The sequence below is a fragment of the Heteronotia binoei genome, chromosome 17, assembly GCF_032191835.1.
Source record: "Heteronotia binoei isolate CCM8104 ecotype False Entrance Well chromosome 17, APGP_CSIRO_Hbin_v1, whole genome shotgun sequence".
Taxonomy (NCBI): Eukaryota; Metazoa; Chordata; class Lepidosauria; order Squamata; family Gekkonidae; genus Heteronotia; species Heteronotia binoei.
Window position 1 is genome coordinate 56,151,176 of NC_083239.1, and position 23,422 is coordinate 56,174,597.

General features: G+C 46.5%; 2 protein-coding genes across 2 annotated transcripts in view; both read left to right on the plus strand.

Moving 5' to 3' along the window:
• Positions 1-17,674, plus strand: part of LOC132586356 (cytochrome P450 2A3-like) — a 32,430-nt gene extending 14,756 nt beyond the window's left edge. The window contains exons 2-9 of the mRNA XM_060258391.1: positions 542-704; positions 3,059-3,208; positions 7,231-7,391; positions 8,574-8,750; positions 10,034-10,175; positions 10,575-10,762; positions 17,112-17,253; positions 17,392-17,674. Of these exons, the coding sequence (XP_060114374.1) occupies positions 542-704; positions 3,059-3,208; positions 7,231-7,391; positions 8,574-8,750; positions 10,034-10,175; positions 10,575-10,762; positions 17,112-17,253; positions 17,392-17,573 (1,305 nt within the window). The 3' untranslated portion in view covers positions 17,574-17,674. The remainder of the gene's footprint in view (positions 1-541; positions 705-3,058; positions 3,209-7,230; positions 7,392-8,573; positions 8,751-10,033; positions 10,176-10,574; positions 10,763-17,111; positions 17,254-17,391) is intronic.
• Positions 1-23,422, plus strand: part of LOC132586353 (cytochrome P450 2G1-like) — a 520,878-nt gene that overhangs the window by 166,016 nt on the left and 331,440 nt on the right. The window lies entirely within an intron of this gene.

Below are 23,422 nucleotides of genomic sequence, written 5' to 3' on the forward strand. Positions count from 1 at the left end.
CTAATTGAATCCACAACATCCATCATTGTTCAGTGCAAACAAACAAAACAGAATAAAGAATCCAGACAGGCAGGATAGCCATCATATGGAAAACCTGTCAAGATCTTGAAGGCCAAATGAAAACAATTCAAGTAACGTTTTGGTCAGCATCCCAAACTTTTGGGGCTATCTGCCTTATATAACTTGTCTTGCTTTTAAGCCAGTGTTATTTTCCAAGAATTCCCTTTCCTTCCTCCTCTGTTTCTTATCATAGGGTGCTGTGAGGTGTAGTGGTGAAGTGTGCAGACTCTTATCTGGGAGAACCGGGTCTGATTCCCCACTTCTCCACTTGCAGCTGCTGGAATGGCCTTGGGTCAGCCATAGCTATCGCAGGAGTTGTCCTTGAAAGGGCAGTTTCTGTCAGAGCTCTCTCAGCCCCACCTACCTCACAGGGTGTCTTTTGTGGGGAAAGAAGATAAAGGAGATTGTGAGCCACTCTGAGACTCTGATTCAGAGAGAAGGGCGGGGTATAAATCTAACTTCTTCTTCTTCTGTCTTTCAGATCAGTGACAAATATGGCCCGGTCTACACCATCCATCTGGGGCCCCGACGGGCTGTGGTGCTGCGTGGATATAAAGCGGTGAAGGAGGCCTTGATTGACCAGGCTGAAGAGTTCAGTGACCGTGGGGAGGAAGCCACATTTGACTGGCTTTTCCGCGGCTACGGTCAGTCCCTTCTTTTGCAGACAGCTCATTCTTGGTTGCAGTTGCAGCTACGTATTTTAGTGTGAAGGTCTTGCACAGTCCTCATTCCATCTGCTTTCCCAGCAGCTCTGTAATATAAATGTATATGTTTGCTTTTGGTTTTTTTTAAAAAGCAGAGGTAGGATTTCAACTTGGCTCTGACATCAGCAATTTTTCTGGCAGCAGTTTTTTCTCCAGGTCAGTTTTGCCAGAGATCCTGGAGAAGGTCTTGTTTGTTTGTTTTTTTACCATCTTCTGGGCATGGGGGATATAGGGGGGAGGTACTTGTGAATTCCCTGCATTGTGCAGGGGGTTGGACTAGATGACCCTTCCAGCTCAGTGATTCTATGATCTTGTGCAATGGGCCACGAAGATTTATGTGACTGTGATTATTACTCAATTATAAACTTGGAAACTGGCCATCAAGTTCAGTCTCTCCCACAGTGTGTGTGTGTGTGTGTGTGTGTGTGTGAGAAGTGCCAGCAAGTCACTTCCAACTCAGGGTGACCCTTTGAATCAATGACCTCCAAAATGTCCAATCATGAAGCTTTTGCAAACGGAGAGCTTTTGTGACTTCCTTGATTGGGTCAATTCGTCTCAAATTAGGACTTCCTTGTCTTGTGCTGCCTTCGGCTTTTCCTAACATCCTCGTCTTGTCCAGTGAGCCTTCTCACAATGTGACCATAGCAGTTTTGCTTTTGTGGAGAGATCAGGCTTAATATCATCAAGAACCCACTGATTTGCCTTTTTGGCGGCCCATAAAACTCTCCGACAACACTACGTGCCAAAGGAATCCCCTTTCTTTCTTTCTGTCAGCTTTCCTCATTGTCCAGCTTTCACATCCAAGCATAATACTGGGGATTTGGGTTGCAAGTGATACGCCCTGACACGAATGGATTTTTTCTAGTTCACTTTCCAGTCTGAATCTCCTTCCGCTTTCTTGGATGCAGTCTTCCTTTTGCTTGAGGACTCCTTAAAAATTTCAGTTTTCGCATCTTGCGATTCCTCAGTAGTCATATTCACTCTTGGTGTCTTGATGTTCAACTGTGATTCTGCCTTGGCACATTGTGCTCTAACCCTCAACAGCAGCCAATTCAAGCATTCACTGTCACTCCCATCAGTAATAAATATTTCTTTGAACAGCTTTGGGGTGGAGGGAGACCACAATCCTCATATTACTGTGAGGAGCACTTTGGAGCTGGAGGGGGCTTTAAACCCCACCTGAATGAATATGGCCAGACTTCAGAGATGGCCCCTCCCCAATTTGTAGAAAAAATCCTCTGTTTAGCCTGGAGAGGAGATAACTGAGAGGTGATATGATCACCATCTTCAAGTACTTGGAAAGGAAAGGTCCCCTGTGCAAGCACCAGTTGTTTCCGACTCTGGGGTGAAGTTTTCACAGCAGACTTTTTACGGGGTGGTTTGCCATTGCCTTCCCCAGTCCTCTACACTTTCCGCCCAGCAAGCTGGGGACTCATTTTACCGACCTCGGAAGGATGGAAGGCTGAGTCAACCTTGAGCCGGCTACCTGAAAACCCAGCTTCTGCTGGGGATCGAACTCAGGTTGTGAGCAGAGCTTAGGACTGCAGTACTGCAGCTTTACCACTCTGCGCACGGGACTCTATTAAAGTACTTGAGGGGCTATCATCTAGAGGATGGTGCAGAGTTGTTTTCTGTGGCCCCAGAAAGCAGGACCAGAACCAGCGGGTTGAAATAAAATCAGAATAGTTTCCATCTCAACATTAGGAAGAACTTCCTGAGAGGCAGAGCAGTTCTTCAAGGGAACAGGCTTCCTCCTTGGGAGGTGGTGGGCTCTCCTTCCTTGGAGGTTTCTAAACAGAGGCTAGATGGCCATCTGGCAGCCAAGCTGATTCTGTGAAATAGGCAGGTCATGAGAAGGAGGGCAGGAGGGTTTACAAGAGTGCTTTGTTCTTGTGGCCCCTTATTTCACGCCCAGGGAAAGCTGTTTGCCACTCTGGGGTCAGAAATTCTTCTCCAGGCCAGACTGGCCAGAGATCCTGCAGTTTTTTGCCATCTTCTGGTCATGGAGTAGGGGTCACTGAGGATGTATGTGTGGGGGGAAGGTATTTGTGAATTTTCTGCACTGTGCAAGGGGTTGGACTAGATGACCCTGGAGGTCCCTTTTGACTCTATGATTCTATGACCACCCTTCCAATCAGAAAGACCTTCCAAATGCTTTTCATAAAGTGGTAACATTTTAAAATGCAATAATGTTATTGCTTTTTATTTGCTCTCCATCAGCTATCAAACCCCAGTGTCTCCCCAGACATACTCCCATCCAATAACTTTCAGCCGCTTCCTGTTTTTACTCCCAGGGGTTGCTTTCTCTCCATGGAGAAGAGCCAAGCCGCTACGCCGATTCTGCATCACAACCTTGAGAAATTTCGGTATGGGGAAGCGGTCCATTGAAGACCGGATCTTGGAGGAGGCCCACTTCCAGATGGAGGCAATTAGGAACACCAAAGGTGATCAAGAATCTGGGTATCTTTGAAATCCTTGCTTACTATAGAGTCAAGTAGTCAGCTGCGTTGGTTTGAAGTAGTAGAACAAGACTAGAGTCAAGTTGCACCTTTAAGACCAACTTAGTTTTATTCAGGACGTAAGCTTTCGTGTGCTCTCTAAGCACACTTCATCAGACGAGGGATCCGGTACAGTGAGCAAAGCCACACATAGCTGGTAGTCCGTGGCTCAGAATGCAAACTGGTACAAATTTAAGATCCAATCACAGTATAGTAAGATTATCTGGTAGGGAGGGAGTGGTTTAGAATGCAAAATGGTACAAATTTAAGATTCAATGACAGAATAGTATGGTATTGCTTAGTACATATAGTTATTATATATAGCTTGTTATATATAGCGCAATATTGCTTACTATAGTAGATGATGGCCGTCAATACAATTTGCTTCCTGGTTTGAGGCCCAGTAGCAGCTCAAGATCTCTAAAAGAGATACAACGGCCATCACATTTGTACCTCAGCTTCTGGGGAGGGACTAAAACTTTATTCCCACTTCATTCCCCAGCCCCGCCAGGCTTCCAGAACTCTTAAGGGTCCTTGCAGGAAGATAACAATTTGGTCACCTTGGGAACAGGCAATCAAAAAATGGGGAATACACATCTATTCACATGAAACTGGCTTCCACTCAAACAGATAGATCCCAGTAGACAGCCGTGTTGGTCTGAAGCAATAGAACAAAAGCAGTAGACAAGTGCACCTTTAAGACCAACAGTTTTATTCAGAATGTCAGCTTTCGTATGCTCTTAAGTCTGCTTAAGAGCATACAAAAGCGTGCATTCTGAATAAAACTTTGTTGGTTTTAAAAGTGCACTTGTCTACTGCTTTGCTCTTCCACTCAAACAGACACTTCTTGGCCTCTCAAGATCAATATTGTCTACTTGGAGTGGCAGCGCCTCTCCAGGGTCTCAGGCTGACGTCTTCCACATCACCTACTGCCTGGTCCTTTTGACTGGAAAGGCCAAGGGTGGCACAATTCTTGGGAGAAGAAGGGGGAGGAGGAACTGGTACATGTGGCTGATGAGCTGGCAGACTTGGTCTAGAGCAGTGCCTGTCTCTCTGTCTCTCTCTCACACACAGAAAATATACAGTGCGATAGCTTTTATGACTGCACCTCTCTAAAGCAGGTTGTTTGAGAAAGTGAGACATACCCATGGCCGAATCGGATTGCCAGCTCTGAGTTGCGAAATACCTGGAAATTTTTTGAAGGGACGGAGTAAAGCCTGAGGAGGATGCATTTTGGAGAGGGGAGGGACTTCCATGGGATATCAGGCCATACGGCCCACCTTCCGAGGCAGCCGTTTTCTCCGGATGAACTGAACCCTGTCACCTGGAGATCTGTTGTAACCCCAGGTGATCTCCAGCCATTACCTCGAGGTTAACAGCAGTCAAAAAATACTGTGGGGAATCACGAAAAATGATAAATACAAATTTCCAGTACTTAAACAGAATTCAAAAAGCAGCAGGCAAAATAATTCCTTGGAAAATTTAGTAACTATACAAAACACTACTCTCTACAGCATCCATACGGTCATATTACTCATAAAGCACAATAAACAATCCATTAAAGGCCTAAAGTACGTCATGGCTCCAGAAGACTCACAAAAGTTTAGAAAGACGATCCTGCCATTCCTCCCGCGGTGGATTAAAGTGCTGGTCCTGTGGCCGATATGGATCTTCAACGTTGATGGGTGTCTCAATAGGAATTTTAATCCAGCCAAAATCAAGGCTTCAGTTCTTGGGGAAGTTACCAGTGGGTGTGTAAAAAACTTCTGATGGGGACACGCATATATCACTGTTTCTGACCCAGTCTTTTATCAAAGAGACCTCTCCCGCTCCTCTGAAAACACAGAGCCACACAATAAGCAACTAGCCCAGGCAATAGCCTCACTGCACTACGCACGTTTCTCCAGCTGTTGCTTAAACTTTAAATTTTAAAATTATTATTGAGACATCTATCAAAGTTTAAGATCAATATTGGCCATAGGACTGTTGGAGCATACTAGTACTTTAATCCGCCGCAGGAGAACATAAGAACATAAGAGAAGCCATGTTGGATCAGGCCAATGGCCCATCCAGTCCAACACTCTGTGTCACAGAAGAACATAAGAGAAGCCATGTTGGATCAGGCCAATGGCCCATCCAGTCCAACACTCTGTGTCACAGAAGAACACAAGAGAAGCCATGTTGGATCAGGCCAGTGGCCCATCCAGTCCAACACTCTGTGTCACAGAAGAACATAAGAGAAGCCATGTTGGATCAGGCCAATGGCCCATCCAGTCCAACACTCTGTGTCACAGAAGAACATAAGAGAAGCCCTGTTTGATCAGGCCAATGGCCCATCCAGTCCAGCACTCTGTGTCACATAAGAACATAAGAGAAGCCATGTTGGATCAGGCCAGTGGCCCCTCCAGTCCAACACTCTGTGTCACAGAAGAACATAAGAGAAGCCATGTTGGATCAGGCCAGTGGCCCATCCAGTCCAACACTCTGTGTCACAGAAGAACATAAGAGAAGCCATGTTGGATCAGGCCAGTGGTCCATCCAGTCCAACATTCTGTGTCACAGAAGAACATAAGAGAAGCCATGTTGGATCAGGCCAGTGGCCAATCCAGTCCAACACTCTGTGTCACAGAAGATCTTAAGAGAAGCCATGTTGGATCAGGCCAATGGCCCATCCAGTCCAACACTCTGTGCCACATAAGAACATAAGAGAAGCCATGTTGGATCAGGCCAATGGCCCATCCAGTCCAACACTCTGTGTCACACCGTGGCCAATATATGTGCATGTGTACACACACACACACACACACACACACACACACACACACACACATATATATATATATATATATATATATATATATATATATATATATATATATATGCTGTGGTTAATAGCGGCAGGATCATCTTTCTAAACTTTTGGGAGTCTTCTGGAGCTACAACGTACTTTAGGACTTTAATGAATTGTTTATCATGATTTATGAGTAATGCTGTCCAGTGTATCGTTGTGAATATGATCGTATGGATGCTGTAGAGAGTAGTGTTTTGTGTATTTACTAAATGTTCCATGAAATTATTTTGCCAGCTGCTTTTTGAAGTCTGTTTAAGTATTGGAAATTTGCATTTATCGTTTTTTCATGATTTCCCGCAGTATTTTTTGACTGCTATTAACCTTCACTGTGGTTCTCTGTTTTGTCTATTACCTGGAGGTTGGCAAACCTGTGGTCAAAGGAGATCTATGATTGCTCGCATTGACCCAGGGAGCTTCGTGGTTGGTGTCAGGCTCTGTAACTCAGTTCTAATATTAATGCAAGGTACTAAACATATACAACTCTCCATACTAACTTCCCTCATGCTTCCCCTCCTTTGAACCACAGATGCATACCAAAGGGGGGTGAACCTTTCATGTTTTGCTGAAAGTAAAGGAATGCAACCGTTGGTAGATAACTCTGCAGCCAGGGATTCTCCCAGGGGCGAGGAGATAAGCTGGGGCCCTTGTGTGAAAGTTTGCACCTCCACCTTCTTTCATGTTATGGGATAGTGGCTTTTGTTTAGAAAACCCTTTGCTGTAGATTCCTTAAGACCGGCAAGCAGCGAGATCAAGGCACTAGTTTCAATCTCTGTATCCAGCTATGAGTTTCCAGTAAAGTATTACATTGTTTCAATGAATACCGATTTGAGATTCCATCGCCTGACAGTTGGTTCTCCCACATCCAAAGACTATAGAATCTGCTGACAAGAATTTGGAGCTGTTGAGAAGGGGCTGTGTATGGAAGGCCAGGGATGTGTTGAAATCAAACGAGTGATTTGCCAAATGGCAACATCCACCCTGGCTAATATGTACTTTGACCTGGGAGAGACAGAAGCCTGTGCACTCTGTTCCCTAACCCAGTTTTCATGCAAATACCCAACTGGTTTGTAAACTAGATCAAGGCTTGAGTTAGAGTGGTGTGTCTTGGTCTTTCCAGGCACACCTTTTGACCTGACCTACATACTGAGTCGTTCTGTGTCTAATGTAATCAGCTCCATCACGTTTGGCAGCCGCTTCGACTACGAGGATAAGGAGTTTCTCGCTTTGCTGCACATGATGCTGGAAATTTTCCGCTTCACTTCAACCTCATGGGGGCAGGTAAATTTCGAAGAAGGGGTGAAGAAAGGAGGAAATCCTGGTCTCAAATTTAAAAAAATTGATCCACATCTATACATAAATCCCTCTATCCAGGAGTCATTTTGTAGAGAGCCAGTTTAGTGTAATGGTTAAGTGCGCAGACTCTTGTCTAGGAGAACCAGGTTTGATTGCCCACTCCTCCGCTTGCAGCTGCTGGAATGGCCTTGGGTCAGCCATAGCTCTGGCAGAGGTTGTCCTTGAAAGGGCAGCTACTGTGAGAGCCCTCTCAGCTCCACCCACCTCACAAGGTGTCTGTTGTGGGGGGAGAAGATATAGGAGATTTTAACCACTCTGAGACTCTGAGATTCACAATGGGAGGTGGTCTATATATTAGAAAGCCAGTTTGGTGTAGTGGTTAAGTGCGCGGACTCTTATTTGGGAGAACCACATTTGATTCCCCACTCCTCCACTTGCAGCTGCTGGAGTGGCCTTGGGTCAGCCATAGCTCTGGCAGAGGTTGTCCTTGAAAAGGCAGCTGCTGTGAGAGCCCTCTCAGCCCCACCCACCTCACAGGGTGTCTGTTGTGGGAGAGGAAGATGAAGGAAATTGTGAGCCGCTCTGAGGCTCTGAAATTCAGAGTGGAGGGTGGGATATAAATCCAATATCTTCCTCTAGAAAAAGAGGTACTGCAGCTCATTAGCATAACTTATTTACATATGCCACACACCCCCGACATCACCAGGAGGTATACTAAATTATATCTGCTCAGCATCTACCTTAAAATGCTTCTTGAATTAAAATCATCATAATAAAACCTTACCCTCATCATACTTTTTAAATTACTTTCTCCTATGTGGCCACAGTGGCAGGATGAAGACGTCCATCTGTCTGCTTTATATGTTTTGGTTCTTTTCCCATTTTTTGTGGGGAGAAAGTTTGTCAGATCTTAAGAGCTTGGAAAAATTCTCCCAGGGGGTTTGAACAATGGAGCCCAAAAGCAAGTATTTGGGGGGGGGGGAGGTGCGGGGAGCGGTTAAGGAAGAAAGAGCACAATAAAATTTAGACGTTCCGGCGCTCCGCTCATGTGAGCTCCTGCCAAAATGAGACCTGCCTTTTTCTTTCATTTTGGCAAACACTGCATTCTTCTTGTAAGTAAGGATGTTTGTTTTCCCCCTTCCCCATCCCTGCAACCCCAATGTACAGCTCTACGAATTCTTCTCTGGGCCCATGCAGTATATGCCTGGACCTCAACAGAATGCCTTCGTGCACCTTGTTGGGCTGGAAAAATTCATCTCAAAGAAGGTGAAAGAACACCAAGAAACCCTGGACCCCAACGCCCCCCGGGACTTCATAGACAGCTTCCTGATAAAAATGCATCAAGTATTATTGCACTATTATTATTACTTTTATTGTTTTGTTAGTATTATTGGATATAGCTAGTAGACATTTGGCGGCGCAAGAAAAGGGATGTAGTGCTTTGAAGAGAAGGCTGAAAGGTGTTATGTGTTAGGGTGGGGACGTATGCATCCAGCTAAATAAAAACAGCAATCTAATTTTGGGAATGAAATACCATGTAACGATCCTGTTCTTTCCCCCACCACCAACACATAGACTCTCTTTTGCAAAGGTTCTCCATGGGGTTTTCCTTAGCCTCAACCACCCTCCTACCAAGGGATTCTGTGGTGCTTTCCAGCATCCAAGTTTACCTTTAAACTTCACATACCATAAGCCTGTTGATTTGCAACATTCCGTGTTCAAACTTTTCCTCTCCTGCTTGATCGTGATCCCACAACAGACTGACCAATGGAGCAAAGGTCCCTGAGCGGCTATTAGCCACAAGGCGGAGGTGGAACCCTACGTTTGGAGCAGTGATGCTCTGTATTTGGTGGTTAGGGGGCAACAGTGGGTGGGCTTCTGGAGGACTGGTATCCCAGTGGTGGACCTCTTGATGGCCCCAGGGTTTTGGCCACTGTGTGACACAGAGTGTTGGACTGGAGGGGCCATTGGCCTGATCCAACATGGCTTCTCTTATGTTCTTATGTCTGGGGCAGTGATGCTCTGTATTTTGGTGGTTAGGGGGCAACATTGGGTGGGCTTCTGGAGGACTGGTATCCCAGTGGTGGACCTCTTGACGGCCCCAGGGTTTTGGCCACTGTGTGACACAGATTGTTGGACTGGAGGGGCCATTGGCCTGATCCAACATGGCTTCTCTTATGTTCTTATGTCTGGGGCAGTGATGCTCTGTATTTTTGGTGGTTAGGGGGCAACATTGGGTGGGCTTCTGGAGGACTGGTATCCCAGTGGTGGACCTCTTGATGGCCCCAGGGTTTTGGCCACTGTGTGACACAGAATGTTGGACTGGAGGGGCCATTGGCCTGATCCAACATGGCTTCTCTTATGTTCTTATGTCTGGAGCAGTGATGTTCTGTCTTCTTGGTGCTTGGAGGGCCACAGTAGGAGGGCTTCTGGAGATCTGGCCCCACTGGTGGAACCTTCTGATGGCACCTGGGTCTTGGCCACTGTGTGACACAGAGTGTCGGACTGGATGGGTCACTACCCTGATCCAACATGGCTTCTCTTATGTTCTTATATGATAGGGAAAGAGAATCTCACAATGTGACAGTCAGGATCTGTGAAACATGCTTCTATTTTCTTCCACCAAGGAAAAAAAAGACCCAAACACTGAGTTCTTTCCGAAGAATTTAGTCATGACAACGCTCAACATATTTTTTGGTGGCACCGAAACCGTCAGCACCACCTTACGTCACGGCTTCCTGATGCTGCTCAAATACCCAGAGATAGAAGGTGATTGTGGAAGGGGGGAAGAAAGGCACACCCATTCTAGAAGGGCCAAAGTGGCTTTGGTTGGAATATGTCCAAGGGTTAAAATTTAAGAATGTTGTAGGCTTCCAGATGTGTGAGTTCTTCAGCATGTCTGGAAAAGGCCTGGCAGAGATCATTGAAAACTGCGCAATCTGTCCTCATAGCTGGCTTCCCATTCTTGTTATGGGGAGTTCCAGTCCAGGGGAAAATGTGAGCATACCTTTTTTGAGGATATTTCCTGTGTTCTCAGTTGTGCACCATGCTGTTGAACTGGGAATACAACAGCAGAACCCGTTAGATGCCTCACTGGTTCTCGGGAAGGTCTGTCTCTGTCTGGACCCATAGAAATATCATCTTTCTGTCCTGTGGCTTTTTCAACAGAGAAGGTCCATCAGGAGATTGACCGGGAGATCGGCAGGAACCGTGGCCCCACCATGGATGACCACCTACAAATGCCCTACACCGAGGCTGTGATCCATGAGATCCAGAGATACGCTAACTTAATCCCCATGGGCCTAACACGACGTGTGACCCACGACACCCAGTTCCAAGGCTACACAATTCCCAAGGTATGGCTTACGGCTCAGTGAACCTTCCCAAGAAGCCGCGGTCCATTCCATCAGCACTGAGGACTAGTGTGTTAATATTGGGGGATTGGTTTTTTTTAGTTTCTGCAGGGCATGAAAAGCTGAAATGTTTAGGATAGACTTTGGAGGGTAAACACATGTCTGGGCCGTTTTAATAATGGCATGATGATAGCCATGTGTTTTAATTTTATTTATTTATTTATTATGTTCAACTTATATCCCACCCTCTCCGCAAGCGGACTCAGGGCGGCTCACAACATCATGTCCATACAGTTAAACCAATAAAACATATAAAACCATAATTTACATTTTTCAGTTTTTAAAAAACATATTACAGTTTTTAAAACCATTATATAGTGCTGCAGACCATGAAGACCAGCGAGGCCAAGTCAGACACTGCAACGACCTCTCGGAGCCCTTCCCAATAGGCACAGGTGTAAAGCAAGGCTGCGTTCTCGCGCCAACTCTCTTTACGATCTTCTTTAGCATGATGCTTCAAAGAGCCGCAGTAGATCTAGATGATGATGATGGTGTCTACATCCACTATCGCACCGATGGCAGCCTGTTCAACCTGAGGCGACTAAAGGCTCACTCCAAGATAATGGAAAAACTTATCCGAGAGCTACTGTTTGCTGATGATGCTGCACTCGTCTCCCACTCGGTATCAGCTCTGCAGCATATGATGTCCTGCTTTGCAGAGGCTGCCAAGCTATTCGGCCTAGAAGTTAGTCTGAAGAAGACAGAAGTTATCCACCAGCCTGCACCCCAGGAAGATTATCACCCTCCCTGCATCACTGTGGGTGAATCAGTTCTGAAGACAGTCCAGCAGTTCAACTACTTGGGGTGCATCATCTCCTCAGATGCCAAGATCGACAAGGAGATTGACAACAGGCTGGCAAAGGCAAACCGTGCATTTGGCCAACTGCCCAAAAGAGTGTGGAGCAACAAGCATCTGAAAAAAGGCACAAAGATCAATGTTTACAAAGCAGTTGTGATGACAACCCTCATCTACGGCTCTGAATCGTGGGTTTTATACCGTCATCACCTGCGACTCCTTGAGCGCTTTCATCAGCGCTGCCTTCGCACCATCCTCAACATCCACTGGAGTGACTTTGTGACCAACACTGAAGCCTCAAGCAGGCGGAGGATACAAGCATCGAGGCACTGCTGTTGAAGACGCAGCTGCGCTGGGCAGGGCATATTTCTAGGATGGAAAACCACCGCCTTCCCAAGATTGCTCTGTATGGCGAACTTTCCACCGGCCATCGAAATAGAGGGGCACCAAAGAAGAGGTACAAGGACTCCTTGAAGAAATCCCTTGGCACCTGTCGCATCAACCATCACCAGTGGTCTGACCTAGCCTCAGATCGCAAAGCATGGAGGCACACCATCCACCAGGCTGTCTCTTCCTTTGAGAACACACGCATAGCTGGTCTTGAGGACAAAAGGAGATTGAGGAAGAATCGCACTGCTACAGCACCAACCCCAAATCAGACTTTCCCCTGCAGCCACTGTGGCTGGATCTGCCTGTCCCACATTGGTCTTGTCAGCCACCAGCGAGCCTGCAGCAGACGTGGACTACTGCACCCTTCTTAAATCTTCGTTCGCGAAGTCAAGCCAAGAGAGAGATAGTGCTGCATCCATACATTATAGGCGGCATTGAATTAATATCTTATTAATTGATTAATTGATTAATATCTTAATCAGGGCTTTTTTATAGCAGGAACTCCTTTGCATATTAGGCCACACACCCCTGATGTAGCCAATCCTCCATGAGCCAGGTCTCTTCTTACAGGGCCTACTGTAAGCTCCAGGAGGGTTGGCTACATCAGGGGTGTGTGGCCTAATATGCAAAGGAGTTCCTGCTACAATGAAAGCCTTGATCTTAATGTTAATATTTTATATTTGTTATTTGCTTTTATGTTGTTTTTACCTTATTGGTTCTAATGTTCCAAGTTGCCATAAGACCCTTCGGGAATGGTGGCTAAAAAAATCCAATAAATAAAAACAAACAAATAAATAAAACAGATTCAGCTGCAGGAGTTAAAGTGCCAGAATGAAAGCGACACTGAGAAATCATATCACATGGCAAAAATGGAAATGATCTAGGCGAGTTGTCAGCGATTCTTATCTTCCAAAGACACATGAAAATCTTGAAAGTGCTCAACATGCCACGAACAAGCAAAAGTATTTGGCAGCCACAATTATATAAGGGCCATAATTCAGCACCTACTCTCCACAACCTCTACTTACAGGAATGGAGAAAAGGCCTCAGACAACCACTATTTGCCAGAGCTGATAATGCAGGGTCTGTTTCGAGTACTTTTAGCTCTCCTTTATCTCCTTACAGACTCAAAGAGGGTTGCAGTTACAATTTAAAACATATCCTTAATGGTGATTTGAGATCTATATATCTATGTCTCCATGGTGGCCCCCTCTAGCCCTTGAGCACTTAAAGAATCTTGGAGGAAATGCTCATGGAATGAGAAGAGATGAAATTTCCAAATTATTTGTACCTCTGCAGCCCACTTTTCTCATGTATGAACTAGGCTTCCCAAATCCCCCGCCTGGGCGGGGGACCGACCTGTTTGGCTGAGCGATATTGACCTGTATTTCCTAATTACCCACACTGGAATTGAAGGTGTGCTTGACATTCTAGAGGGGATGGGTTTTGGTGCTATTAAGTTTTATAAGGCATTTTGTGTTCTTCAGCAATGCTGTCAAAAGGCTTGTTTTGGTCCTAATTCCTGCTGAGTCTTCCCCATGCGCACGCATGCACACAAACACCCCCTTCAGCGGTTTTGTGTTCCCCATCCTTTCTTCATGAATCGGGCTGACGTCTTCTTCAGTCCTTCTCCTGTTCTACTCACTTTGTAAATGTGTGTTGTTACATCAACTTGCCTCAGGCATCTTTCCTGCTTCGTCCATTTTCCACCTTTTCCACAATTCCTCCCTGTCTGGACCCCCAGGGCCTCCATTTCTGCAGTTATCCTGACCCACCCAAACATTTCATTGTTAGACTTCCATCTTTACTACCTACATATGAAATGTATCCATTTTAATTATACCTCCCTTCCTTTCTCTTAAGAGCCCCGTGGCGCAGAGTGGTAAAGCTGCAGTACTACAGTCCTAAACTCTGCTCACGACCTGAGTTCGATCCCCGGTGGAAGCTGGGTTTTCAGGTTGCCGGCTCGAGGTTGACTCAGCCTTCCATCCTTCCAAGATCAGTGAAATGAGTCCCCAGCTTGCTGGGGGGAAAGCGGAGATGACTGGGGAAGGCAAGGGCAAACCACCCCATCAAAAGTCTGCCATGAAAACGTTGTGAAAGCAGTGTCACCTCAGAGTCGGAAACGACTGGTGCTTGCACCTTTCCTTTCTCTTTCCCCATGCATCTTTATATCTCTTTAACTGGGACCATTTTTTTTTAACTTTCAGCAATTTTATTTTTAAAAATCAGATTCAGAAATACAAACAAAGCCAAGCTCAGCAAAAAACAACATTAAAATCGCAATAATACTATTAATGCCAAACCAGTAAAGTATACTCACCTAATCCCAAATTGCCAGGTGAAAAATATTCCAGAAAAGGTGCCTGTTTGACTAAAAGAGTTGACCTGCAACAGGGTCTCATCTTCCCAGCAATATTGTGTGTGATTTTGTCTAAAATGAAATATTCCTGGCATTTGCCATTATTAATGCCTCGTGTCTTAATCTGAAATAAACTTTTCTTTCTTCATGACTGCGTAGGCTCACTTCTCCCCCTGCTTTTCCAGACTGTGAACACAACTCCGTTTAAAGACTTTTCCCCCTTACAATACTTCTACTTCCTTTCAGTATACTGTCTGAATTTCGGTTTTCTGCTTTAGAAAACACTTTTGAAACTTGTAATCAGTTTTAGAAATGTTCATGAGATGATCCCGCTCCTCTTATTTTCACAGTTTTCAGGACTAATGTTAGTGCCCACTGGTAAGAAAGCGTAACCATGCCATGTCAGCTCATTGGGGGGGGGGGAGTTACCCCTCTGAGAGGCTCCACCAGTCTTCACACCTTCAGGCATTTTGTCTGCAAGAAACTCTCTCAGCTTTTGGCACCAGATTTCTGCCCACTTAACACTCTCCTCTTCAGCTGAGCTTTTGCTGAGCTCTCTTTCATAGGACACCTGGTTTATTTTTCAGTCCTTCCCCTGCTCTGCTCCATCAGTTAACATTTGTCACACCGACACCTCTCAGGCAATTTCCCTTCTGAGGTAATTTCCAGAGGAGACTGAAGCTGGTTCTTAACTCTTTGTTTGCATTTCCTAGTAGTTCCTTATTCATGACTTATTCATGGAACTAGGAAATGCAAAGAAAGACCTGGGAACCAACTTCAGCCTTGTAGTTTCCGGCCTTTTTCAAAAGTTCTCCTCCTCTGCTATCAGCCATTTTCTCCCCCTTAGGCAATTTGACATTTCAAGATGCCCCTTTACATCCTATTGTCTGCAGGACAACACAGTGTCCAGTTTTCCCTTTGGTCTCCCTTTCTTCTCCCACCCTGAAACAGAACCTGTAGTATATGCTAGATGTGAAGTAGCGTTGCCAAGTCCAATTCAAGAAATATCTGGGGACTTTAGGAGTGGAGCCGGGACACATTGGGGGTGGAGCCAGGAGCAAGGATGTGACAAGCATAATTGAATTCCAAAGGGAGTTCTGGCCATCACATTTAAAGGGACTGCACATCTTTTAAATGCCTTCTCTCCATTGGAAATAATGAGGGATAGGGGCGCCTTCTTTTGGAGCTCATAGAATTGGACTCCCTGGTCCAATCCTTTCGAAACTTGGAGGGTATTTTTGGGGAGAGGCACTGGATGCTATGCTGAAAATTTGGTGCCTCTACCTAAAAAAACAAAAAAAAACCCCGCCCAGAGCCCATCAATTTGAGACATTCAGCGTTGTTGCGTGTTTAGTACTTTGGGTACAGGCGTGGTCAGTGTTCTGTATCTTTAAATGTGATTAATTTCACCTTTTTGTATAAATACACTTCTATTTCCTATAGTTTCCATTAATTTTGCAATGTTTGAGGCTCGTTCTTGCGGAGGTTTGTATAACTTTACCCTGCTGCACCTGGGGATTGGCAACCCTGAAGAGTTTTTCTTTCTCATACCTACCTTTATTTGCAAGAAACCCTCTTATTTATTTATAGCCCACCTTTCTCACTGACGCTTAAGGCAGTTTATGGATTATAAAACAATGCAACCAGACAGCATAAAACATTCAGTGAAGAGTGGACTAGAGATTAGGATTACAGAATGAGAGAGCAATGCAAACCACAACTTATCTAAGGCAGGGTATGTGATAGTACAGAGGTGGCCAGACTGTGGCTCAGGAGCCACATGTGGCTCTTTCACACATACTGTGTGGCTCTTGAAGCCTCCACTGCCCCACCAGCTGGCTTGGAGAAACGATTTGTATCTGTAGATCACTCCAAACCAAGCCAGTCAGCAGTTTGGAGAATGCATTTAAAGTTAAAGTTGCTTTCTTTCCATGTCTCCCTCTTTCTCCCATCTATTTCCCTCCCTCCCTCCCTCCCTCCCTCCCTCCCTTCCTTCCTTCCTTCCTTCCTTCCTTCCTTCCTTCCTTCCTTCCTTCCTTCCTTCCTTCCTTCCTTCCTTCCTTCCTTCCCTTCCCTTCCCTTCCCTTCCTTCCTTCCTTCTTTCCTTCCTTCCTTCCTTCCTTCCTTCCCTCCCTCCCACCCTTCCTGCCTGCTCTCAAACATCTGATGTTCATGTCTTGCGGTTCTCAAACATCTGACGTTTCTTCTATGTGGCTCTTATATTAAGCAAGTTTGGCCACCTCTGCTACAGTATAAACAATGCAGAAAGTGGAGTTACAAAAGGTATAATCAATACAGTAATAGCACAATGCTTCTTCTCTTTCTGCTTCCGAGGTTATGAGTCTAATTTTGCTGTGTTCTCATTTTGTCACTTGTAAATCCCTGTTTTTTCCAGGCTGAGGATCTGTTTCACAAATCCATGTATGTTTTGCTCCCTCTGGTGTCTGAATTTAGAAATATTACGGTAGTTTACATCCAGCATAAAAACCTGCAGTTTAAATCTGAGAAATGTTCTGAGAAACTGCTACCATTATGATTGCTGTTAAACATGACTTCCTCAGTGCTCATCCTTTCTAATAATAGTCCCCCAAAAAGACTGAATAACAACCAGTTAGCCAAACAAGCCAGAGACCAATGCTAATCCACACTCCCTCAAACACCCTTCGATGCATCAGAAGTGAACTAGGTTTGCTGGTTGTTCAACAGAGTCTCACCCCCTTTCTTTAATCTTTCTCTGTGCCTAGGGGACTGAGGTGCTCCCTTTGCTCGGCTCTGTGTTGAAAGACCCCCAGCATTTTGCAAGACCTGATGAATTTAACCCCCAACATTTCTTGGATGAGAATGGGAAGTTCAAGAAGAACGATGCTTTCGTGCCATTCTGCATAGGTAAATCCCCTTTCCAACCCCTTTCTCCCTCCTGTCTCCTCACCCCTCTGAGTCAAGTACTAACTTGTAGTTGAACCACCTGGGACTCTGCTAGCCCATCACACCAATAAGCAAACTCTCTTTTCTTCCCTTGACTAGGCAAACGATATTGCTTTGGGGAGCACCTGGCCCGAACGGAACTTTTCCTTTTCTTCACCAGTATCCTTCAGAATTTCAGCTTAAAATCTCTGATCCCACCAGAGGAAATCGATATCTCCCCCATGCTGGTTGGTTTTTCTTCCATTCCTCGTTCTTACAATATTTGCATGATCCCACGCTGAAGGAGAACAGACGATACTGACAAAACCGGCTTCATCACAACTGAATTTGGCCGTTCAAAGAACAAAGAAGGAAATCTTATAAATAATGTGAAACATTCAAACGAGGTTTTAATACTAGTCTTTTCCTTATAAAATATCACATCCCCACACACATTTTTTAAATTCTGCATTATCTATGTTTCCTCCTTTGTTATAGATCCAAGTGTTGGTCTGAAGTAGTAGAACAAAACAGGAGTCGATTGCACCTTTATGACCAATGTAAAATGGTACAAATATAAGATTCAATGACAGAATAGTAAAATTAACAAATTGAGCAAACCTTTGATGTGAGTGGCATGAGCATGCAAAAGCAACAAAACAGTAGTATGTCAAAATGTGAGAGTGTCTGTCAATGACTATTGCTATAAACCTGGGCCAAAAGGAAGGAATTTATAGCAATATAAATCCAGGTTTATATTTGTACCATTTTATATTTGTACCATTTTACATTCTAAACCACTGCCTACCAGATAATTTTACTTCACTGTCATTGGTTCTTAAATCTGTACCATGTTGCATTCTGGGCCACTGCCTACCAGCTCTGGATGGCTCTGCTCAGCTCTGTATGGCTTTGCTCCCTGTGCTGGATTCCTCGTCTGATGAAGTGGGCTTAAGAGCTCACGAAAGCTGACGTTCTCAATAAAAATGGGTTGGTCTTAAAGGTGCCACTTGACTCCTGCTTTGTTCTCCTCCTTTGCTATGTAAAGTAGTTAGAGAAATAGTAAAATTAACAAATTGAGCAAACCTTTGATCTGAGTAGCATGAGCATGCGAAAGCAACAAAACACCAGTATGTCAAAATGTGAGATCCAACATGGCTTCTCTTATGTTCTTACATTGTGGATCCCAGAGGTTTTTTTGGGGGGTGAGCCCACAGCACTGGGGTGGCCTTATACCCCCTAGGGGCCTCTCCCAAACTGAGAAAGTCCCCCCCAATTTGTCTCCCAGGAGTAACATGGATCTATCACATCTCCTTTCTCTACTTCCTCCCTTCTCTCTCCTCCGAGCTTTGGGGTCCCTGGGGTTGGCTGTTGGGCTCCCCCATCCCCCAGCCTTCTGCTGTGGGTTTCAACTGGGGCTTTGCTGGCAAGGCCCCCCACCCCCATTAGAGTCATTTTTGTCTTTTTCCTACCTCATTGCATCCCTGGCACCCCCTGTGGCTCTGGTGCCCCCCCTTTGTGTGTGTGCTGCTGCAGGGGATCCCCAACCCAGTCCCCTTGGCTGTGGCCTTGCAGGGCCCCCCATTCCTGAGATATCACAGGGGGTGGGGAAAGCCCCTGTGCACTGGAGTGCTGTTGTTGGGGCTGCTGGAACAATCTCTGTGAGTTGCTGTCCAACTCGCCAACCTTGCGAAAGGGCATGGATTTGCAATTTACAAATGCATGGCTGTGATTGGCTGTTGGGGACTCCTCTCCACCTCCCACTCTAATCCCAAGAAAGCAAAGGAAGAGGTGGGAAAAGTCCAGAAAGGCAGGAAAGGAGGTAACTTCTAAACCCCCTTTCCTGCCGTTATTTGGAACCCTGTATATTGCCGAATCCTTATTCGGGCAGCCGTATTCAGTTCCCAGATAACATCACTTTATTCTGATTTGGCTGTATTCAGCTCCGAATGCAGCTGAATCAGCTGGTATTCTGGGTTGTATTTGTTTCGGCTGAACCGAATGCACACTCCTACTTCCCATACGTCACCCCAACCACCCAGCTCTTTTCCTGACTTTACTGTCCCTGGATTCTCTGAAATTCTGATCTTTTCTGCACACTTGTGTTACTCTTGCTCAGGTCCATAACCAGAATTTTATTCATCAGGGGGCATTAAAAATGTTTAGGGGGCAGATAACCTAATTAGAGTTGATTAAATTAAATTTAATCTAATTACATTCCCCACTTCTACATAGAGGAGGGGGGGACACACGTAAGAAATGCATTTCAATTCCAAAAGCACTTTTCAGGGTTGTTTCCTAACCCCCTGACCAGCAATCTGTTTATGAAAATCTAGGGCTTTTTTGTCCCAGAGAGGAGGAGGAAAAAGCAGGGGAGAAAGAGGGCCTAAAATCTACATTGGTGCCCCCCCCCATCTCACCTTGGCTGCCCTTTGTATAGCTTCCCCTCCAGTCATAAAATTATAGAGTTGTAAGCGACCTCCAGGGTCATCTAGTCCAACCCCCTGCACAATGCAGGAAATGCACAAACACCTCCCCCTAAATTCACATTCAAGGTGATGAAATGGCCCAGAGACTCAGTTTTGATCTAGTCAGTGGGGGGAAATGACTGAATTCTGATATATTCGTTTAATACTTTCCAACATAGGTGGGGGGCAGAGCTTTTCATGCTTTTGCAAATGAAGTTTGGAGGAGCTGCAGGGAAAAAAAGAGAAAGAAAAGAAGGACAGGGGCAAGAAGGAGGAGGGGAGAAGAGTTTGTGCTTTTTCCTCTTCCTGGGCTTTTTATGTATCCCCCCACCCAAAAGACATCTTTTTTGGGGGGGGGGATACATAATCACATCTCCTTTTTCTACTTCCTCCCTTCTCTCTCCTACAAAAGAGAAAGGCAGGGCTCATAACTTCAGGAGTGTGCAGGTTTGAAAATTTTGAGCGAGGAGGCGTAATTTGCAGAAGAATTTCTTTGTTTAAGTGGGGAAAATAAAGAAGGTACAGGACTCCAGTCTGGCTGCTTGTAGCACTTGCAAAGCAGAGATTTCCAGGTTCCATCCTAGCACTCCCACCCCTTCCCTTCTCCTGTAAGACAGCAGCGATTCTGGCTCTTGCACCATCTTCTGTTATACTTGTCTGTTACTGGCTTTTAATTTGTTTTATGCCTACGTTGTACACCAGGGGTGGCCAACAGTAGCTCTCCAGATGTTTTTTTGCCTACAATTCCCATCAGCCCCAGCCATTGGCCATGCTGGCTGGGGCTGATGGGAGTTGTAGGCAAAAAACATCTGGAGAGCTACCGTTGGCCACCCCTGTTGTACACCATTTTGAGCCTAGCTTGTCAGGGGAAGTCGGTTGAAAAAATCTAAATAAATCAATGACTAGTTTTAACTGCGGTATGAAATAAGCTGGTTTAATTTTTGTAATGACCTGACTTTGCCTCTTTTTTTTTTTACTCACAGTTAATTTTTGCATTTCTTTAAAAAAAATCTCTTGTATTGTTTTAACTGTGGACTCATAAACAAAGCTATATCCTCGGCCTCACTGACTTCTTATACTGTCTTTTTTTGACAAAAATTATTGGCTATTATAAAATAAGCTTTCTGTTAACTGATACAAGATTAACTGATAAAAATTACAATCTTGCCTGTTTCTTTGTGCTTTCAATTTGCTGTTGGTTGAAACTTTGGTCTGCTTTACTATCTTGTTATTCAGTAAAGTGTATGTTAATCTCTTTGTGGAGTCTCCCTGTTGTCTGGGCTACTGCTTCTTTTATGGACTGCAAAAATCTGTGGAGAAGCTGTAGATTTCACATAGAAATGTGCATTTACTTTGAAACGAATGAAAAAAATGAGTGGAGATGGTTCTGTTCTTCATATTTGTTGAGATGGTGGGGAAAACAATAGCTTTGATTCAGTGGAGAGTTCTCCTGGCTAATAGTCCTAGTCCAGCCTCCTGTCTCACACAGTGGCCAGCCAGTTCCTCTGGAGGACCAGCAACAGGGCACAGAGGCCGAGGCCTTCCCCTGAGAAGAACCTCAGAAGAACCCTGCCGGATCAGACCAGTGAGGGTCCATGTAGTCCAGCCTCCTGTCTCACACAATGGCTATCCAGTTCCTCTGGAGGGCCAACAACAGGGCAGAGAGGCTGAGGCCTTCCCCTGAGAAGAACATCAGAAGAGCCCTGCTGGGTCAGACCAGGGAGGGTCCATCTAGTCCAGCCTCCTGCCTCACACAGTGGCCAGCCAGTTCCTCTGGAGGACCAGCAACAGGGCACAGAGGCCGAGGCCTTCCCCTGAGAAGAACCTCAGAAGAACCCTGCCGGATCAGACCAGTGAGGGTCCATGTAGTCCAGCCTCCTGTCTCACACAATGGCTATCCAGTTCCTCTGGAGGGCCAACAACAGGGCAGAGAGGCTGAGGCCTTCCCCTGAGAAGAACATCAGAAGAGCCCTGCTGGGTCAGACCAGGGAGGGTCCATCTAGTCCAGCCTCCTGCCTCACACAGTGGCCAGCCAGTTCCTCTGGAGGACCAGCAACAGGGCACAGAGGCCGAGGCCTTCCCCTGAGAAGAACCTCAGAAGAACCCTGCCGGATCAGACCAGTGAGGGTCCATGTAGTCCAGCCTCCTGTCTCACACAATGGCTATCCAGTTCCTCTGGAGGGCCAACAACAGGGCAGAGAGGCTGAGGCCTTCCCCTGAGAAGAACATCAGAAGAGCCCTGCTGGGTCAGACCAGGGAGGGTCCATCTAGTCCAGCCTCCTGTCTCACACAGTGGCCAGCCAGTTCCTCTGGAGGGCCAACAACAGGGCAGAGAGGCTGAGGCCTTCCCCTGAGAAGGGCATCAGAAGAGCCCTGCTGGATCAGACCAGGGAGGGTCCATCTAGTCCAGCCTCCTGTCTCACACAGTGGCCAGCCAGTTCCTCTGGAGGGCCAACAACAGGGCAGAGAGGCTGAGGCCTTCCCCTGAGAAGGGCATCAGAAGAGCCCTGCTGGATCAGACCAGGGAGGGTCCATCTAGTCCAGCCTCCTGCCTCACACAGTGGCCAGCCAGTTCCTCTGGAGGGCCAACAACAGGGCAGAGAGGCTGAGGCCTTCCCCTGAGAAGGGCATCAGAAGAGCCCTGCTGGGTCAGACCAGTAAAGGTCCATCTAGTCCAGCCTCCTGTCTCATACAGTGGCCAACCAGCTCTTCTGGAGGGCCAACAACAGGGCAGAGAGGCTGAGGCCTTCCCCTGAGAAGAACCTCAGAAGAGCCCTGCTGGATCAGACCAGGGAGGGTTCACCTAGTCCAGCCTCCTGTCTCACACAGTGGCCAGCCAGTTCCTCTGGAGGGCCAACAACAGGGCAGAGAGGCTGAGGCCTTCCCCTGAGAAGAACCTCAGAAGAGCCCAGCTGGTTCAGACCAGGGAGGGTCCATCTAGTCCAGCCTCCTGTCTCACACAGTGGCCAGCCAGTTCCTCTGGAGGGCCAACAACAGGGCAGAGAGGCTGAGGCCTTCCCCTGAGAAGGGCATCAGAAGAGCCCTGCTGGATCAGACCAGGGAGGGTCCATCTAGTCCAGCCTCCTGCCTCACACAGTGGCCAGCCAGTTCCTCTGGAGGGCCAACAACAGGGCAGAGAGGCTGAGGCCTTCCCCTGAGAAGGGCATCAGAAGAGCCCTGCTGGATCAGACCAGGGAGAGTCCATCTAGTCCAGCCTCCTGTCTCACACAGGGGCCAACCAGTTCCTCTGGAGGGCCAACAACAGGGCAGAGAGGCTGAGGCCTTCCCCTGAGAAGAACATCAGAAGAGCCCTGCTGGGTCAGACCAGTGAAGGTCCATCTAGTCCAGCCTCCTGTCTCATACAGTGGCCAACCAGCTCTTCTGGAGGGCCAACAACAGGGCAGAGAGGCTGAGGCCTTCCCCTGAGAAGAACCTCAGAAGAGCCCTGCTGGATCAGACCAGGGAGGGTCCATCTAGTCCAGCCTCCTGCCTCACACAGTGGCCAGCCAGTTCCTCTGGAGGGCCAACAACAGGGCAGAGAGGCTGAGGCCTTCCCCTGAGAAGGGCATCAGAAGAGCCCTGCTGGATCAGACCAGGGAGAGTCCATCTAGTCCAGCCTCCTGTCTCACACAGGGGCCAACCAGTTCCTCTGGAGGGCCAACAACAGGGCAGAGAGGCTGAGG